This window comes from Mauremys reevesii, linkage group 2 (genome assembly GCF_016161935.1).
Source record: "Mauremys reevesii isolate NIE-2019 linkage group 2, ASM1616193v1, whole genome shotgun sequence".
Taxonomy (NCBI): domain Eukaryota; kingdom Metazoa; phylum Chordata; order Testudines; family Geoemydidae; genus Mauremys; species Mauremys reevesii.
In genome coordinates, this window is record NC_052624.1 from 27,478,976 (window position 1) to 27,499,285 (window position 20,310).

The 20,310-nt window shown below is 44.1% G+C and overlaps 1 protein-coding gene across 11 annotated transcripts in view; it reads right to left on the reverse strand.

The window, feature by feature from the left end:
• Positions 1-423: 423 nt before the first annotated feature.
• Positions 424-20,310, reverse strand: part of CREM (cAMP responsive element modulator) — a 61,403-nt gene continuing 41,516 nt past the window's right edge. For 2 of the 11 annotated variants that reach the window (XM_039527890.1, XM_039527888.1), the window contains 3 exons: positions 20,045-20,233; positions 11,406-11,562; positions 424-1,131 (listed from right to left, as the gene is read on the reverse strand). In XM_039527890.1, the coding sequence (XP_039383824.1) occupies positions 987-1,131; positions 11,406-11,562; positions 20,045-20,233 (491 nt within the window). In that variant the 3' untranslated portion in view covers positions 424-986. The other 9 variants (XM_039527893.1, XM_039527896.1, XM_039527894.1 and 6 more) reach the window with 9 other exon arrangements.

Here is a 20,310-nt window from a genome sequence, read left to right on the forward strand (position 1 = left end):
AGAGCTAGTGTTGGCTGGACAGCCTCCTTGACAAAAAAAACCCAAAAACTTCAGTCCCTTTTGCTATCTCATAGAAAAACCAAAAAGGATTCCACATCTCAGCCCCCATTATAATGAATAGTTTGGTCCTGTTCAGAACATTGATCAGTTAGCATTCAGGATGCAAAGTCAATTCTGATACATAATCCACTAATATATCAGATATTTTGTATAATGCTTGAAGCAGAAGTAACAAGGAGCCATCTAACAGATATTTGTAACTTCATTCAGGTGTTTAAAATATTTGTATTATAATATTGAGGAGCTTGCTTAAGTTGTATCAAGTTTATAGTAAAACCTTCTCCAAGGTATTTTTCATATTGCACCATCAGTTTAAAAACAATTTGAATGTGCCAGATGTTTAAATGAACAACAAATGCTACAAAGGGTAAACAACATGGTTCTATTAAAAACTGTCTTCAACCATGGCACTCAGTGACAGCAATACAATATTTTCTTGGCAAAGCAACTAAGAAAAATTGGCCATAAATTAATATATAGTCTATATTCTAATACATTTGTGTTATCATAACATACTTTATATAAACTCTTTCCTGAGATATTTTGGGCAGTTTAATTTTGCTGTATTACTGGATGCATTATCTTTGATAATTCACTTTAAAACACCTGTACAATATTTTTGTGTGTAGGACACTATCAATAACACATAAAAAGTAGTAAATGCAAATATATGGCAATGGAACAGCTCTTATAAATGTTGCACTTTTAACCATGTTATACACACTTTAACATTTGTCTCCTTTGGGGAAAAAAATGAAGTTACATCTAAGAAACTACAAAATGCAAAAAAGTATTTCAGGAATGTTAGGGGTTGCAGTATAAGAAAAATGACACAAAGAAAAAGTCGTAATTCTTATTGGCTAGGTATTGTCTTCAAAAGCAATTGGACATGTTGTAATCAGTTCATAGCATAATAAATATTTCTACTAATCTGTTTTGGAAGAACAAATGTCTTTTAGGGTTTCAAGCTCCTCTATAAGTTTCTTGTTCTGAACTTCTAGCACTGCAACACGACTCTCCAGACATTTTATGTATTCTTTCTTCCGACGTCGACATTCTTTAGCAGCTTCCCTGCAAAAAGCAGAAGTAAAGAGTGCAAACAAAAATGCCATTTGCAGCTATTAGAAAATGCAGATTGAAGAAAGCTCAGTATAGTATGGAGAGCATGACAGCATTCCAAATTTTAGAACAATTTCCCAAATCAGTCTGAAAACGCTAAGCAAAACTGGGTTCACAAGGGTCACAAGTGTCCCTTCCTCAAATTCACATGGCAATCTGTAGAATTGCTTCATCTCATGACTTGATTAAAGTTCATAGTAAACAAGGTCCAAGTCAAAGACAGTTATTCTGCTTTATGGCAATAAAGATCTTTGAGGGCCTTGAGTTCCTCAATCAGTGTCTTGTTTTGGTTTTCAAGCACAGCCACACGATTTTCAAGACATTTGACATACTCCTTCTTCTTTCTGCGACATTCTCGAGCAGCTTCCCTAGAACCAACACAAGGCAAATAACTACAGGAACAGCCACAACACGGCAAAGACTGGATAAGTGAAATTACCCGAAATCCCTACAATTCCACAATAAATCAATCATGCGTCAGACAAAAAGAAAGCTAAGCAATAATTGTAGACAACTGCACGATTAAACAGCAACTTAAGACAACAGGAACAGCTTGTTAATTAATATAGTTTGCTCAGCTTTTACAGTATGATGAATGAACTTTAACTCACATGAACCGAGACACACACAGTGGGGACAATAATGAGATGTTAATGAACTGCCTTCAACTGCACTGTTATGATTAAATTACTGCCTTCATTTCTGAAAATAGCATTTTTTTGTTCACAGCACATCCCATTTTGATGTGCTTATGAAGGCATTTAGGGCATCACATTCTGCAATCGAAAAGTTTAACTCCAAAAATGTTACAGAATTACCTTTCAGAACATTTAATGTAGCAGCACCAGATTAAACGCTAAGTATCAACTTAATGTAAACCTTGACCTTATTTTTTGCAAAACTATGGGTTAGGGTTAGTTATAGTTCAATATGGGTATAATTGTTTTCTTTAAAAAACATTCGCTTGTACTCATACAATCCTGATTCTTCTTTTTATGCAAAGACGACCACCCATTTCACAAATCTATTCAGAATTCTGTTACATAAAAGTTAAGCAGTTTGGGAAAGATTTTCAAAAGCACTTAAGTGAGTTAACACCCAACTTCATTAGGTATTTAAGCACTTCTGAGAATCCCACTCTTAATATTTACAGAGATGATGTTATAAATTGTCATCATATATTAAGAAAAATGCTTTCCTGTATGCTCTGAAGAAGGGAGTGTGAAACTAGTTCAGAAATTGAAGAGAAAAGAATTAAAAAGAAAAGGAAGCAGTATGAAAACACAACAATCCTTATGAGTGATTTAAAATGAACACAGGCAAGAGAGCAACACAATATCATGAATGGAATGAGAAAGGATGCAGCGATTCAGTAATTTAGAGATCTACATAGGAGTCTATTTCTTCCTGCTAAGTGCATGCAACTAAGTTCCACTGAGGTTAGCAGCAGGTATGCACATGCATAGATGAGAAAACAACACCATTATAAAAGTCAAAGTAATGCATGAAGAAAGCAAGGTAGTTTAGCTTATTCTGCACACCAAAGTACATCCCAAGAAATTAAAAAAACATATCCAAAAGTCACCCAGTGCACCAAACTGTCACACATAAAGCTACCGAAATCAAAGTTATCCTATGGCAATTTTATTTATTTTTCAAAAACATCTTCCTCCCAGCATATCATGTAACAGTCTGCAACAATCATTTCAGAGTACAATAAAAGTTTCTTTTACAGTACACACTGGATACATACTTCATTACACACCCACCAAATTTAAATGTAGCTCAGATTTAAAAAAATACAAACCACAAAAGAGATAATGTAATTTATATTACAGAGAAAATAACTGATTTTAATCACACAAATATTTTTCATCCTGCAGGATTTATATTTTTGATGTATATTTGGCATAAAGGTTTTGAAAATAATGCAGATATCTGAGTTTCAGACAGCAATAAGTTTATGCTTCCTTCCAAAGGAGCAAGCAGACAGCAACTGTAACCCACATGCTTTATACTTATGGTTGCCAACCCTCCAAGATTGTCCTGGAGCCTCTAGGAATTAAAGATTAATCTTTAACTAAAGATTATGTCATGTGAGGAAACCTCCAGGAATACATCCAATCTAAACTGGCAACCCTATTTTCACTGCATCATCTGACCTTGTTTGTCCCAAAGAAGGAGAGAGAAGCAGTGGAGGGGACACATGGATTTTAGTTAGAATACTGTCTCCCCATATATACAGAGTGCAGTGCAGGGCAACTTAGTTAGAAGGACCCAGAAATAAGGTGTGGCAGTTACTTAGACATGCTCACTAGCTTTTTCTGAAGTTGTATAGGAAGTTTTCATTGTGGGCAATCTGCGGGGCCTGACGGGTCACCACTCTCTGAGAGCTGAGCCAATGAAAGTGCACTGGGGAAGAACAGAACTGAGAGATGTATCTGCTAGAGGGCTGGGTCCCAATACCTGTACCACTCTGGATACAGGCTACAGATTTCTTTTTCACTAGCAACTTAGGAAATCTATTCCAAGGGCTGAATGCTTCTAGCTGTGGAGATTTCCAGACTGCCTGTCTGCTGACAGGATTCTGAAGTGTTTGAAAGGACTGAGATGCAGCCATTCTTCCCAGGCTCTGAAGAGTCCAGGTGATGCACATTACTTATTATGACTACACTATATAAAAAAAACAACAGTTACTCGCCTTCTTGTAACTGTTGTTCTTCTAGACGTGTTGTTCACGTCCATTCCAATCAGGTGCGCACGCGCCCCATGCACAGTTGCCAGAAATTTTTCCCCCAGCAGTTCCCGTTTGGTCAGCTATGGAGCCCCCTGGAGTGGGGCCTTCATAGCGCTCAATATATGACCCTGCTGACCCGGCCCCTCCTCAATTCCTTCTTGCCGGCTACTCTGACAGAGTAGCGGATATTGGAATGGACGTGAACAACACATTTCTAAGAACAACAGTTACAAGAAGGTGAGTAACCATTTTTTCTTCTTTGAGCGCTTGTTCACATCGATTCCAATCAGGTGACTCCCAAGCTCTACCCTGGAGGTGGGGTCAGAGTCAAGGAATCGCTAACTGGAGTGCGGCTCTGCCGAAAGCTGTATCATCTCTAGTGTGCTGTGTAATGGCATAGTAAGAGGTGAACGTATGCACTGAGGACCAAATAGCTGCCCTGCAGATTTCCTCTAACGAGACCTGGGCCAGAAACACAGCTGACGAGGCCTGTGCCCTTGAGGAATGAGCCTTAAGAGACGGGTCTGGAATCTTGGCCAGCTCATAACATGTGCGGATACAGGCTCTGATCCAGGAAGATAATCTTTGAGAGGAGACAGGAGTCCTTTCATGAGGTCTGCCACTGCCATGAACAACGGGTTCGACCTCCTGAGTGACTTTATGCACTCAATGTACAATGCTAATGCCTGCCAAACATCCAATGAGTGCAGCCTTTGTTCTTGGGTACTGTTGTGTGGTTTGGGACAGAAGACAGGTAGAAAAATGTCTTGGCTAGTATGGAATTGTGACACTACCTTAGGGAGAAAGGCCAGGTGAGGTCTGCGTTGTATCTTGTCCTTATGGAAGACCATGTAGGGTGAGTCGGAGGTAAGGGCCTTTAACGCCGACACCCTCCTGGCTGACTTGATAGAGACCAGGAAGGCTACCTTCCATGACAGGTAGAGAAGGAAGCAAGTCGCCAATGGTTCGAATGGGGGTTCCATTAATCTGGAGAGGACCAAGTTAAGGTCCCATGCTGGAAGAGGCTGTCTAACCCAAGGATACAGCCATTCCAGGCCCTTATCATAGCATTAGCGAATATGGAGCATCCAGACGTGCCCAGATGGAAGGCCGAAATAGCAGCAAGCTGTACCTTGATGGATGATGCTGCCAGGCCTTGTTGGTTGAGGTGCAGAAGGTAGTCCAGGATCAGTAGTATAGATGCCTGAAGTGTAGGAGTGTGATGTTGGGCACACCAGCAAGTGAACCTTTTCCACTTGGCTAGATAAGTGGCCCTGGTGGATGGTTTTCTGCTGCTGAGCAGGACCTTTCTTACTGGTTCTGAGCACAGGCGCTCCACTGGATTTAGGCATGAAGCTTCCAAGCAATGAGATGGAGGGACCGGAGGTCCAGGTGGTGAAGGTGACCATGGTCCTGCATGATCAGATCAGGGTAGAGTGGTAACACGATGGGAGTATCCACTGACAGCTCCAGAAGCGTGATGTACCAATGCTGGCAGGGCCACGCCAGGCCAGCAGAATTACTACAGCTCTGCCTGCGGATTTTCAGCAGTACTCTGTGCACGAGTGGGAATGGTGGAAAGGCATATATGAGACGATCTCCCCAGGGGAGCAGGAACGCATTTGAGATCAAACCCAGGCTGTGTTTCTGAAAGGAGAAGAACATTGGGCACCTCCTGTTGCTCCCGGTGGCAAACAGATCAACCTGGGGAAACTCCCACTTTTGGAAGATGGAATATATGACATCCGGATGGATGGCCCACTCATGATTGTGAAATGATCTGCTGAGGTGGTCCACTAGTTTGTTCTGTACATCTGGGATATAGAACACCTCCAGGTGAATGAAGTGGGCTATGCAGAACTCCCATAGTTGAAGGGCCTCCCAATGTGGGGGGGAAGAGCGGGCTCCACCTTGCTTGTTGATGTAAAATATGGCCGTGGTGTTGTCCGTCATTACCCGCACACACACTGGCCTTGAGCCAGGATAGGAAGGTTTGGCATGCTAGCCATACTGCTCTGAGCTCTCTGATATTGATATGCAGGGAGAGCTCGTCCTGCAGCCATAATCCTTGTGTCTGGAGCTCTCCCAGATGCACTCCCCAACCCAGAGCTGACGCATCTGTTACTAGGGCCAAGGAGGGCTGGGGGCTGTTGAAAGGGACTCCTTTGCAGACTGTGCGAGGGTCAAGCCAACATTGGAGGGACTCGAGTACCTGGTCTGGTACTGTGACCACAGATTCCAGGCTGTCGCGCCCCGGGCAGTATAGAGACATGAGCTATGCTTGAAGTGGTCTGAGCCTCAGTCTAGCATGCCAAACCACGTAAATGCAGGCTGCTATGTGGCTGAGGAGACTCAGGCATCCCCTCGCGGAAGTGGTTAGGTATCACCTGAGGCTTTGGATAATGTTTGTCATGGTCTGAAATCAGGTCTCTGGCAGGAGCGCCCTTGCCTGTACCGAGTCCAACACTGCACCAATGAATTCTAGTCTTTGAGTCAGTGACAAGGTTGATTTGTTCACGGTGAACAGGACACCCAGCCTCTCAAAAGTTGCTCTGACTAGTATGACTTGAGACTCCACCTGCTCCCTGAGTAGCCAGTCATCAAGGTAGGGATATATCTGCACCTGCCTCCTGCAGGGGAAGGCTGCTACAAATGACATACAGTTGGTGAACACTTGAGGGGCTGTCGACAGACCGAAGGGGAGGACCATGAACTGATAGTGTTTGTGGCTGGCTACAAACCGCAGAAATCGTCTGTGCGTGGGCCGAATAGCTATGTGAAAGTACGCGTCTTTCATGTTGAGGGCAGTGTACCAGTCTGAGACCCCCCTTTGCATTGGGGATTAGGAAATAGTGCAAGTAGAACCCCTTGCCCCTTAGCTCCCGAGGAACCTCCTCCACTGCTCCTATGGCAAGGAGCGAATGCACCTCCTGGATAAGGCACTGCTCGTGAGAAGGGTCCCTGAAGGACAGGGAAGTGGGGTGGGAGGGAGGGGAGGAGCAGAATTGGAGAGAATATCCCACTTCTACTGTGCGGAGAAAACAGTGGTCCAGTGTTATTTGGGACCATGCACGGTAGAAGTGGGTAGACGATTCCGAAAGCAGGGTTGAGGATCTGATATACGGTCTGACACGATGTCCCCAGGCACACTTTCAAAAGGCCTGCTTGGAGGCCGAGAAGGTGGATGCCTGTGATAATGAGGGCTGGGATGGCTTACGCCTGCCATTCCTACCTTGCCTTCTAGAAAAGTCTTGCCTAGGGCGAGGTTGGTAAGGACGTTGAGGGAGTTGAGGTTTAAAGTGTTTTCGCTGAGTAGCGGGGGTAAGCATCCCCAATGACTTCATCATTGCCCTCGAATCCTTTAGGTTGTGTAGATTGGTGTCTGTTTGCTTTGTGAATAATCCTGTCCCATCAAAGGGCAGGTCCTGCAGAGTCTGTTGGACCTAGTGGGGTAGGCCTGAAACTTGAAGCCATGAGGTCCTCCTCGTGTCTATGCCAGAGGACAAGGTACGCACTGCCAAGTCAGTAGCGTTCAGTGAGGCCAATAAAGAGGTCTGTGCCACTGTCTTGCCTTCCTCCACAATGGCCCCAAACTCATCTCTGGATTCCAATGGTATTAGCTCCTTAAATCTGAGCATGGAGTTCCATGAGTTAAAATTATATCTGCTCAGGACTGACAGCTGATTAACAATCCTGAGTAGGCCGCCCATGGAGTAGACCTTTCTACCAAAAAGGTCATTTTTTTTACAGTCCTTGGACTTAGGCGTGGGTCCCTGCTGCCCCTGCCTTTCATGTTCATTAACCACAAACATCATCAAGGAGCAGGGCTGCGGGTGGGTGTATAGATACTTGTAACCCTGGAAGGGAACGAAGAATTTGCATTCTACTCCCTTGGCCATTTGGGAGATGGAGGCTGGTGTCTGCCACACAGTTTTGGTGTTGTTTTGAATGGTCCTAATGAGTGGAAGCGCTACTCGGGATGGACCTTCTGGGGCCAAAATATCCACCATTGGGTCCTCCTGTTCCACCACCTCCTCAGCTTGCAAGCTCATGTTGCGCGCCACCCTGCGGAGTAGGTCCTGATGGGCGAGACTATCTATGGGTGGTGGTCCTGAGACCGAAGTTCCCGCTACCGTCTCATCCAGGGAAGAGGATGAGGATGCAGGTGGGGGAACCGGGTCATCCCAGGCCTGTTGGTCCATGGGGACCTGCTGCTCGACCTGCTGTTCTGGGTCAATGATCTCGTTCCACCATAGGAGCAGGGATCTGTGTCAGTGAAGGTGCTGTAACCAGAATCCCTTCAGCACCTCTGGGTGTGGGATGGCTGGACGAGGCCGTCAGCAGCCTGGGCTTGGTTGCCACCAACTGGGAGCCCTTGGACAAGGTACCCTGGGACTGGTGATATGCCCATGGATCCAAAAAGGCCATTGTGCCGGTCCTTGCAATTGGGGTGGCCATGGCATTATACCCACATCAGGCTGCCGATGTGTCAAGTGGTGCTGGCTCTGGTGTGAGTAGCTAGACTTCGTGTCAGATTGTGAGGATGGGGACTGGGATCTAGAGGGCCATGGTGATGCCAGTTGGAGCTGGCCAGGTGAATGGTGCCGAGACCTCAATCTGTATCGAGGGGACTGGTGGCACAATGATGATCTGCGCTGGGAGCGGGACCTCTGATGATCCAGGGACCAGCGCCGAGACTCTGAGTGGCGCCCCCTTTCCAGTGCTGGGGATTGTTGACCTGGCGATGCAGGTAGGCGCACCATTGTTGGCTTGCTGTGAGGTGGTGGCGCCCTCGGTGGTGCCGGGGACTTCTTGCGGACAGCCAGAAACCGCGGTGCTGTCATGGCAATGAAGTCCCGCACAGCCTCGAAGATGTCCGGAGTGGATGGCAGCCCCACCTCCTCCACCATGTGGATTGGGGAGTCCAATGGTTCCAGGCTCAACGGTACTCCTTGTGTGTCTGAAGTTCCCGGAGCCAACTCCAAGGATCTCGGAGAGGGGTGTTCCTTTCTGGGATGCGCTCCATTGGCTGAGACTACAGGGGAGGGTCTCACAGGAGATCCATCTCTACCCTGCTTCGTGTGCTTCTTCTGTGGTGCTGGAGTGCCAGGAGGTTCCCACAGTCTTAGGCGTGGGGGATCGGTGCAGTGCTGCAAGTCTCTGTGCTCGGAGATCTTCTGCGATGCCGATTCTGGTACTGATGCCGGCACACTCCGCACTGAGGAGCTTGGTGTTGGGTCCTGCCGTGCCGAGGCGGGCTGCGGTTTAAGAGCCACCTCCATGAGGAGCTGTTTCAACCCGAAATCCCACTCAAAAACCCTTGCAAATCCTGCACCTATCGGCTTGGTGAGCCTCCCCCAGACACTTTAAACAAGCATTGCGGAGGTCACCCGTTGGCATGGGCTTATTGCAGGACTTGCAGGGCTTGAACCCCAGGGATCAAGGCATGCCCCGAGGTCCCCAAGGGGAAAGGTTGAGGTGAAGGGGAAACTCCCCATTCCTAACAGAACTACTAGTAACTAATAAAACTAGAACAATTACAAACTATTAAGGTAAACTACACTATAAAGCTAGGGGAAGCGAGTAGAACTTGTAATCAAGCCACTCACAGCTCTGACAACCATCACAGGCGGTAAGAAGAAACTGAGGAGGGGCCGGGTCGGCAGGTTCATATATTGAGTGCCATGAAGGCACCAGGGGGCTCCACAGCTGACCCGACAGGAGCTGCTGGAGGAAAAATTTCTGGCAACTATGCACACCTGATTGGAATGGAGGTGAACAAGCACTCAAAGAAAAAAAGGCGAAATCATCTCTGAACGAAGATCAGAGGGAAATGTGTTTATACATGTATACTAAAGAATAGAACTGTAAATGTAATGTTTAAATATTATATTTAGATATATTTAACAGCAACAAAGGGGTGGACAATCGCTGGGGCTTTTTGGCTCCTGGAGAAGTGCAGGTAACATAACTATGTGATAGACCCAGGCCAGTTCGGTGCAGCAGAGTAGGGGAAGGCAGATATACTGGCCACTGGATAAGCAGTTTTCTGTTCCGTGACTGACCAGAGCTGGGGCTGCTCCAGGCTAGGGAGAACACATGACTCCAATTAGCCTGCAAAGAGTCAGGTGAGGCCGTTAAGCTAATGTGAACACCTGACTCTAATTAAGGCCCCTCTGATACTGTAAAAGAGCTCACTCCGATCAGGCAGGGGGAAGGAAAAGGGAGCCAGAGGAAAGGAAGTGTGGCTGAAGGGCTGGGTAATAAAGACACCCTCAAGCCACTGGAAGGGAGCCCTAAGGTGAAAGTGAAGAAGGTGTTAAGAGAGAGAAGCAGGAGAGCTGTGGGGAAGTGGCCCAGGGAAGTGTAGCAGCCCTGGCAGTGAAAGGTTGGTTGCCAACAGCTGCTGCCACTAGGGTCCCTGGGCCAGAACCCGGAGTACAGGGCGGGCCCAGGTTCCCCCCAAGCCGCCACTACAGAAACACCTCCTGGGAAGGGAAGACAGGTCCCTGTCAGGACAGGAGATTCAACTGTTCTTGAATAAGCCCGTAGGGACAACAGAGACTGTGGGAGTTCTCTCACCAACCTCCTTGCTGGCTTATGATAAAAAGGGCTCAATAGACTGTAACCCTGGCCCTAGAGAGAGAAGGGCTATGTGGAGGGTCGCAGTGAGCCTCTGAGGCGAGCATAAACCACCTGGAAGCGCGGGACCCATGGAGACAAGGTTGGAGCTCTGCCACAGTGATAAGTACACTAGCTGGATACCTCTACAAAATATGACTGGCAATAAAAAAGTTAATGTTGATATTTAAATTGTCATAATTATATTTCAGTATTAAAAGTCCATGGGGATGAGTCAGACAGCTCATGCCTTTGATTTGAGAATTCTTGTTTCAGGCTCTCTATAGACTCAGGAAGACAACACTGCATTGATTTCTGATCTGTTAACTTTGAAACTGATTTTCACAGTCATGAAGGCTACAAATATTTTTTTCAATGAAAGCTTAGATTTAGTAACACAGTTTTGCAGGAAAGGATGTTCCTCATGACTCAGTTAGGTGGCTCATTTTATCTTCACTATCATAGAATATCAGGGTTGGAAGGGACCTCAGGAGGTCATCTAGTCTAACACCCTGCTCAAAGCAGGACCAATCCCCAGACAGTTTTTTGCCCCAGATCCCTAAATGGCCCCCTCAAGGATTGAGCTCACAACCCTGGGTTTAGCAGGCCAATGCTCAAACCACAGTTGAAGAAAAGCTATTTATGATTTAGGCAATTATTGGCCATTATACATCAGTGCTGTGTAGGTACACACTTGCTGGTGACGTGGTTTAACAGCTAAGAATGTTCTGCTCTCCCTCCATCACATCAAGGGCCACATGACCTTAAGAGTAAGAATTTATTATAATACTTTCCTTTGAAGAAGATTAATCGTAGCTGACATTTGCCCTTTGCAGCAGTGACTACTATTATTGTTACACACTCTTACCTATTTTTCATAAGTCTCAGTTCCCTTTTGCGTGTTGCCTCTTCTGCTAGCTGCTGAGGGCTGTGCAAAGTTCCTGGTGAGGCTGCCATTACTACTCCTTGAGGCAAGGCTGTGGTGGGAGTTCGGATCTGGTAAGTTGGCATGTCTCCAGTGGCAGCTGTATTAAAGAAGAACATTTTTTACTTTATATAAACTTACCTGTCAAAATCTAACTGAAATAGCATATGTCTGTTGATATGTTAATCAGGATCTCTATTACATTAAACATTTCATAGGCTTGTGATGTGTCGACACAAAAGCTAACAAATACAACTAAGACTTCTTCTATCTACTTTGTAACACGTTAGTTATACAACACATTTTAAAAGTAGTTTTATGTTTTTAACTTGGAACCAATCCCTTTCTGATGCTCTCCCTTTGTTTTATTAGTTTCTCTAATTTTTCATTCATTTCTAAGATGTTCTCTTGCTACTTTTATGACAAAAGGCAACCTTTAAAATGTCATTAAAGCTGGGTAAGTCAATGTATGTGGCATGTCTGACATTTTAAATTAATATACATTTAAATGTTGAGTGTCTCATACTTAAAAATATGAGCAAGTTCTTGCTTGTAAATTTTGATATGTTTTCTATATCATTGCAGACCAAAGAGCATAACTTTCCCTCATCACAGCAGATGAATACAGAAGATCAAATTTCAGGTGCTATCACATCATCTCATTAAATTTTGTACTGCATTTCTTTAAAAAAAGTAATTCCAGTACACAAATAATGGAACAGTCAGTGAAATTCAGAAATGGGTTAAAAACAAAAGGTAAAACTCCCCCAACACTCCACTTTTTTGAGGGGGGGAGGGAGAGACACACGGGTTGGGAAGATAAGAGAAGTCAGTTATATGGTGGAAAATATAGAAAAAACTAAATGAATAAATAATTACCCTTCTTATAGCCTTCTTCCACATCTTTTCACACCAGTGGATCTTCTAAAGCAGTACTCAGAAATTGTGAAATAGGAGAAAAATAGATTTAAAATAATAGACTCCTAGGAAGACCACACCAAAAATTCACTGGACATAGGTCACATTCAAGCAAGAGAGGATGGCCTTGTAAGTAAGGCACTGGACAGATTGGCATTCAAGAGATCTGGGCTCGATATTGGTCTCCCTGTGTGACCAACGGCAAGTCACTTAGCTCCTGACTTGGTGAGGTACTTAAGCACATGGATTTTGTTTCAGTTCACCATTTCTAAAATGGAGTAATAATACTTCTGTGGTCCGACACTATATTTGTCATGTCTATTTAAGTCTTTAGGGCAGGGATTGACTTTCACTTGATGCATCTTCATTAGGAAAAAGGTGTCATCTTAGCTTGAGTTAACTAGCATGAATAAAAATCCTAGTGAAGACAAGAACATTTGTAATTTTTACTTGAATTTGCAGGTAACCCTAGACTTCCCCATAGTCTTTAAGATCACCTGTTAACACCTGTGTCAACTACAAACTGCCTTTTATTTCACCAGGATTTTAACTCATGTCAGCTAACGCAAGATAAAAACACCTTTTTTTCTCTAGTGAACACACTGCCCCATGTATATATATATATATAGGGCTCTAGCACAATTGAGCCCTTATCTCCGTTGGAGCCTCTAGAGGATGCTACTGTAATTCAAATAAAGCATGATGATAATGCCTCGACCAGGTCAGCATAATGTCTTTCCCTACCTAACAAATAGATGCCAGTGAGTTCTAAAAGCATGATGTTAGAGGAAAACAATTGTTTTGATCCAACAAAGCTAGCAATCGGATCATTACACCAAAACTCAGACAAAGCCTCAACATTTTTTAGTTCACGTCACAGTATATCAGAATAATGAGATTGTGCAGTACAGTAAATCTCTTCAAAGCACTTTACAACACACTGAATTAAATTACATTTGAGCTGTGATTATTTCTTTCTGCAAATCATTGTATATAATGTCTCAAAAAATTAGAATTGACCAGAAAGAAAATTGCCATTTTCCTTAAAGACAAACTGCAAAAAGTGACATAAAGAGTACATGTAAAGTATATCCAGCTATTTTTCTATTCTTTATTATTATTATTATTTCTTTAGCATCAAGAGCCTTTGGTGCTATACAATGCACAATAATAAATATAGTTCCTGTCCCCAAAGATATCACAGTCTAAAAGGCAGACCCAGAGGATGGGACACACTGGGAAATCCAGAGGAGGGGATGGTTTTATTTGGTTTGGGGGAGTGGTGGTGGTTGTATTTAATTATAAATGAAAAACATGCTTCTTGTGAAATTCACAAAAAAGTGGGTTTTTAAGAGGAACTTGAGTGAAGACAGGATTATACGTGGAAAGCTGGTATGAGCAGCATTACCTACTCCTCCTAAGGTGATATAGAAAAATGCACAGAGCCATGAAGGGAGAAAGGAAATTGTGTATTGAGACTGGAATCACTGTCAGAGTGAAATGGTTAAGAGGGGACACAAGGCAAGGTTTAAGATTTAGGTGGGGATAGAGTTATGAAAAGTTTTGATGGAAAGATTGAGATGTTTTAGAAATGCTGATGTTTGGTATGATTCTAACCTATGTGAAATGTGCCCAGATTCCATAGTGATGGATGCCTTACAGATACCTGCAATAACTAATAAAATAATAATGATCCATTAAACACTGGAAGAGTGGAAGTGGAAAGCCTCAAAATAAAGAAAGTAATTCAGTTTATTATTTACTTTAAACTAATCTGTTTTTGTCTTTCTGGTCCCCCTGAGGTAGAGATTCACCAGCTCCTGCTCTATATGATGCTCCACCAGATATTCTATTGGTGACTTCCATGGCAGGTATGATATCACCATCACAGAAAGTCAAAGCATCATATTGAATAGGAGTCAGTGAGACTAGTTCAACAACCTAAAAGACAAAAGAAATAATATAATCCTATCAATGCAGATGAAACCCTGCAAACATGTGAAACCCTATTGTCTTTAATGGTACTCTATGCAAGTGTAAGAGTTTAGTCTACCATACAAATCAGACTGCAGGATCTTATTAGAGAGGGAAGAATTACAGCCACAGTGATCTTTTTCTTCCTGAACAAAGTCCCAGAAAAATGTGATTTACAATAAAAGTATTTGCTCAATTCACTTATCTTAAGGAAATACAGTAATATTCATATGACTTTATAAAGAAACTTAATGTAGATTGTAAATTCTTTTCACAAGACAGACCAAACTCAAATCAAACACTAAGGTCAGTGGTACGTATTGGTAACAGCCAAAGACTGGGAACCAGGATAGTCCTAATGGCTGACCCATGCTCTCACTGCATTTCCCCAAGCAAGTCACTTTCTCCTTAAGATTAAGCAAAATTAGTTAAGCAAACTGGGTAAAAAGCATTCACTGAAAGCCTTGGGCTGTATCTGAGTTCCGGCACATAATTTACAAAATGACAAAATTACTAAAAAAAATCCCACCCAAGCAACATTTTAGCTTACCTTGTAAATCAACCTTATCTGGAGAATTTTAGTAAGACCAACATACTAATAAAATTCATTTAAAAACAGGCTGTTGAAAAAAGATTATCTTGATGAGCACTAGAGAGTAGGCAGAGTCAAGTTCTTATAAAGGCTACCCAGGAAAAAGAATGTGACAGGCTATATATCCCTCCCTCTTTGGGAAGCATACCAATAACTACCTTATTAGAAGTGTTTTTAACTTTCCCCCCATAAGCTTTCTAGCTTGCTCCTGAATAGCTGTTTGTGTGAACACAAGACCCTAAAGTGTGGACGTAGAGAAGATACTTACACTTCTGGAGTAATAAAACAAAGTATATGAAATAGCTTTACTCAGCTAAGAGCAGAACGTAGACACAAGCTGCAAACTAGTTAACATTACAACTCTGCAGCGTTTGATGAAGCAGAAAGGAACTGACTAAATCACAGCATGACTCGGAGCTGACGTCAATGTGTATCTTGTTTGGAGTTTAACTTTTCCAGTTCCCCACTGCAACACGATTCCAGGAAATCTAATGACGTCAGCCTTTTGAACTCAATTAGCTCAGGAACAGACCATTTTAAACAGAGGAGGAAAAAACAAGCAGGCATTACAACAGAGAACACTACAGCTCTTTCAGATGCATTTGTGCTCCCTATTTTCTTTAGCAATGAACAGTAAAGGCTTATTTATATAACTGGAACAGTGCACATCTTTCACTTACAGCTCCACTTTAGTTTTGACAGGCTAAAATAATCTGACGTGATAGTTTATTTATTACTAAACCAAAAAGCAACGGACCAGCTGCACATGTTATTGTAAAGAGACTACTGCAATGCAACAACAAAGATACACTAAAGAGTGCTATTAAAAATGGTAAATTTACACTAAAATGCTGTATTAGCTAATGGGGAATAAAAATAATTGGCACCAATTTGTGCAACTTTGCACTGTAAAATTAAAGAGGTACTTCAACAAGTTCTAAAAACAAGTTCCACATACTGCTAGCTATGAAATCTTTTCTGGATTTCCAAATAAAGTATAGAAACTGCTATTTTAAAGACCCTGACAAGAGATTCCTACCTGTTTCATCTCCTGTTACAGCCATGATCAGCTTTTGCATATGGGATTCTCTTGTTGCTCTATCACAGCCCAACATGAAATGTTCCAAACTAGCAAGCATGTGCAGGATTACAAGCAGGAACACTGACATCACAATGACCTCACTAGCCTACCTCTGTCATTAACGTGCTTTGTCCTGGAACAGCTCACTAAAACTGCAGCCCAAAAAAACTGTTTTTGATGATAAAGCATCCTGTCATATTTCTGTAGCCTAGCTTTGGTTTATTCTAATTTACATACGTTCCTAATTTACAGACCACACTCACAGATCTACTTGTAAATCAGACTCAAAGACACATTGACAGCAAAACCTGATGAAAATTATTTCATAATCTTAGTATTGCCAATTCCAAAAATCATGAGTCAGATCCCTAAAAATAGTTAAATTAGACAAAAAAAAATCAAGAGATTGTTTTAAAGAAGTATAAATCATAATTTTTGGTCTGCCTTCTAATTTTTCAACTCTTTCTGCACACCGCCAATGTGTGTGACAATTATAGAATTGCCAACTTCTACAAATTTATAGTGAGTAAGGAGATTTTGTTCCCCTGGCTGGAGCTTTTCCTAGAAGACCCAATTGAGACCAGGGCCCCATTGTGCCAGGCACTGTACAAAAACATGGTAAGGCACAGTCTCTGCCCCAAAGAGCCTACAGTGAAATACAAAACATAGTGATGAGTTTGTGACACGGGAACTCAAACTGGGACTCACCAATCTTATATCATATGGAACTACCAAACATCCATTAGATGGGAACAATCCTTGCTGAATGGGGAAGGACTCAAAATCATGACCTACAGGTGAAAGGCTCTGTAGCTCCTTAGCAATGCCCTGAGCCTCCAGTACTCCATAAGTACAAATGTTATACCTTTGAGAATGAGGCTTCTTTCTGGACCTTGTCCTTGTAGAACACAGTGTAGGGCGGCTCCAAGGTAAGTGCCCTAATCTCAGAGACCCTACAGGCAGATGTTATTGCTAAGACCTTCCACAAGAGGAAAAGGAGGGAACAGGATGCCAAAGGTTCGAAGGGGGAGCCAGTGAGCCTAGACAGCATGGGATTTAAGTCCCGTGGAGGGACTGGGTCCCAGACGTGATGGTAGAGTCGCTTCAGAACTTTTAGAAACTGGACTGTCATGTCATGAGTGAAGACTGACTTGACCTGGGACGGGAGATGGGAGGGGGAAATAATGGCCAACTAGACCTTGGCAGATGAAAGAGACAGACTTTGGAGCTTGAGATGCAGGAGGTAGTCCAGGATTGACTGCAGCGAGGCCTGTTAGGGCCGAATACCTTGGTCCAACACCCAGTACGTGAACCGCTTCTGTTTGGTCAGGTAGGTCACCCTGGTGGAGAGTTTTCTGCTGCCCAACAGGACTTGTTGGATATGGGCCGAGCATTCCTGCTCCTCCATATTTAACCATGCAGCAGCCAACCCATCAGGTGCAGCGCTGCCTGGTTGGGGTGCAGAAGACGGCTGTGGCTCTGTGACATCAAGTCCGGCTGAAGCAACAACTGTAGCAGGGCATCCACAAAGAGGTCCAGCAGTGGGCTGAACCAATGCTGGTGTGGCCAAGCCAGTACTCTGAGGATCACCTTTGCCCTGTCCTATTTGATTTTCATGAGAACTCTGTGGATTAATGGCACTGGAGGGAAGGCATACGATCACGGGAGCAGAAAGGCGCCTGACAGAGAGCCTCTGTCAATCCCCTGAATCAAACAGAAAACGTGGCACTTCCTGCTCTGCCTGGATGCAAACAAGTCCACCCAGGAAGTCCCCCGTGTTTGGAAGATGACTCTGACCATCTCCAGGTGGAGTACCCATTCATGGCAAGACAAGAAGGTCCTGCTGAGGGGAACTGCCAATGTGTTCCTGGCCTCAGGGAGGTGTATGGCTGCAAGATGAATGGCACGATGAAAACAGAAGTTCCACCGCGGAAGAGCTTCCTGGCAAAGGGCTGACAAGTGAGCTCTGCCTTGTTTGTTGATATAGAACATTGCAGCGGTGTTGTCTGTCAGAATCTAAACCACCCTGCCCCTCAGATGAGACAGGAAAGCTTGGCAGGCCAAGTGAACCACTCTGAGCTCTCTGATGTTAATGTGGAAGGGGTGATTGTGACTCAACCAACGTCCTTGTGTGCTGACATTGTCCAGGTGGGCTCCCCTCCCAGATCCAAGGCATCGGAGACCAGGGTTACTGACGAGGATCGGGCCGCAAAGGGGACTCCCTCCAGCACCGATACGGGATTTGACCACCATGCGAGTGACGACAGTATGTGGTCCGGTACCCTGACTACACAGGCTATGTTGTGTCTGTTGGGGAAGTAGACCAACACCAGCAACACCTGTAGGGCCCTGAGATGGAGCTGCGTGTGCCAGACCATGTAAGTACAGGCTGCCAGGTGGCCCAACAATCTCAGGCACATGTGAGTGGTGGTGAGAGGTTTGGCCCACACGTACAAGATCAGGTCTGTCATGGCTCAGAACCAGGTCTCAGGGAGAAAGGCTCTGGCCTGAGTGGAGTCGAGGACCACTCCAATGAACTCTATCCATTGCACTGGTATCAGAGTTTATTTTTCTGTATTTATCAAAACACCCAGATCCCGACAGGTGAAACATAACAGATCGAGGTTTCTCTGCACCTGACCCCAAGATCAACCCTTGATGGGTTGCAGGGTCTTTGGTACATCCAGCACCATGTGTGGTGTATTTGGTACCAGTAGGACCATCAGGTCTTTAGCCACCTGGGCAACCTCAGGTGTTGCAGGCCCCAGTAGGAGCTGGGGTCTCCTACCACTCCCAGGAGTCGAAGGAAGATCCCTGGTTGGGCTAGAGGGTCTGACCACAGCGGCATCCCGTTGCATCTCCGTGGTGGACATGTGGCCTGAACTGGGATCTATGCCCAGAGACCCCTTCCCCTCCTTGGATGGCGCTGGGGAGTTTCTTTTCTATTGACACTTTTTGGGCATTGGCGAGGGGGAATGGTGCGAGGAGGAACCTGGTGCCGGTGGAGTGCTCTGCACTGACGCTGAGGTGCTGGGCACAGAGTCCAATCAGGAAGGCTCCAACACCAGGCGAAGTCCAGCCTCCATGGGGAGGGCTTTCAGGCGGATGACCCACTCTTTCTGGATTCTGGGACAAAAGTTCTTACAAATCCTGCACTTCTCCTTTATATGGGACTCTCCCAAGTACTTCAAACAGCTGCTGTGGGGGTCACTAATAGGTATAGGCCTGTTGCATGATGAACACGTTTTGAAGCCCAGGGAATGGGGCATACCCTGCTCTGGGGCGAAGTTCTGCTGGGACTCTAACTACTAAACTAACACCTAAAACTTAACACTTAATAGCTAACTAACTATCTGAGAACTATATACAAAGAAGACTGTCAATGGGCTGTTAGAAAAACCACTAACACTCTTGCCAGGCAAGACAAGGCACTCTGACCAACCGTCATGGGCAGTAAGAAGGAACTGAGAGGGTGTAGGACTGGTGGTGCCTAATATACCGATGCATGAGCGCGGCACTCCAGAGGGCGCCACAGCCAGCCCTACGGATACTGCTAAGGCAAAAATCTCCAACAACTGTGCATGTGGGCACACACACACCTAGAATGAAATCAACATGAGCAAGCACGCAAAGAAGACTTCTTAATTTCATTTTATTTACTCCAATTACACAACAACTTCCAATCAAACTCAAACTGCAGCACTCCACTCTTGACCTACTATGAAACACTATCTCACAAGGCCTGGACAAAAGTGTACATATGAGACAGCAATGTCATCATGCTCTTCCCTCATTATTATATTTCCTCTAAAGTACATAAACATTTATTTTCAAATGAGAGTAGCTGCCCTTAGTGAGCAAACCAACCCACTCTTCTCCTAACACTAACTTTCTCAGTTCCTTTTATTAGTAATTCTTCCACTGATTTAACATCACCATAATGTGCACACCAACAAAACGCACTTTGTGAAAAAATAATTTGTATAAATCTAAAATGTAGTAGATCACAAAATATACCTTGGACAACAACTTGGCTTCCAGGTACAAAAAACTGCTGTGTGCCATCAGGTGTTTGTGCTGCATATTGCACAATGGTAGCACCTGGCTGAGGAGCTCCTGAATTTGTCATTGTTAATGTCTGCAGTCCCTGGACGCCATCAGATGCTGGATTAGAAATCTGGATTGCTCCACCTTGGGCTATGGCAACTGAACGCAAAAAGAAAAAAACAGATTACACAATAGAAACAAATATATACAACATATTATACTATATTTACCACTTT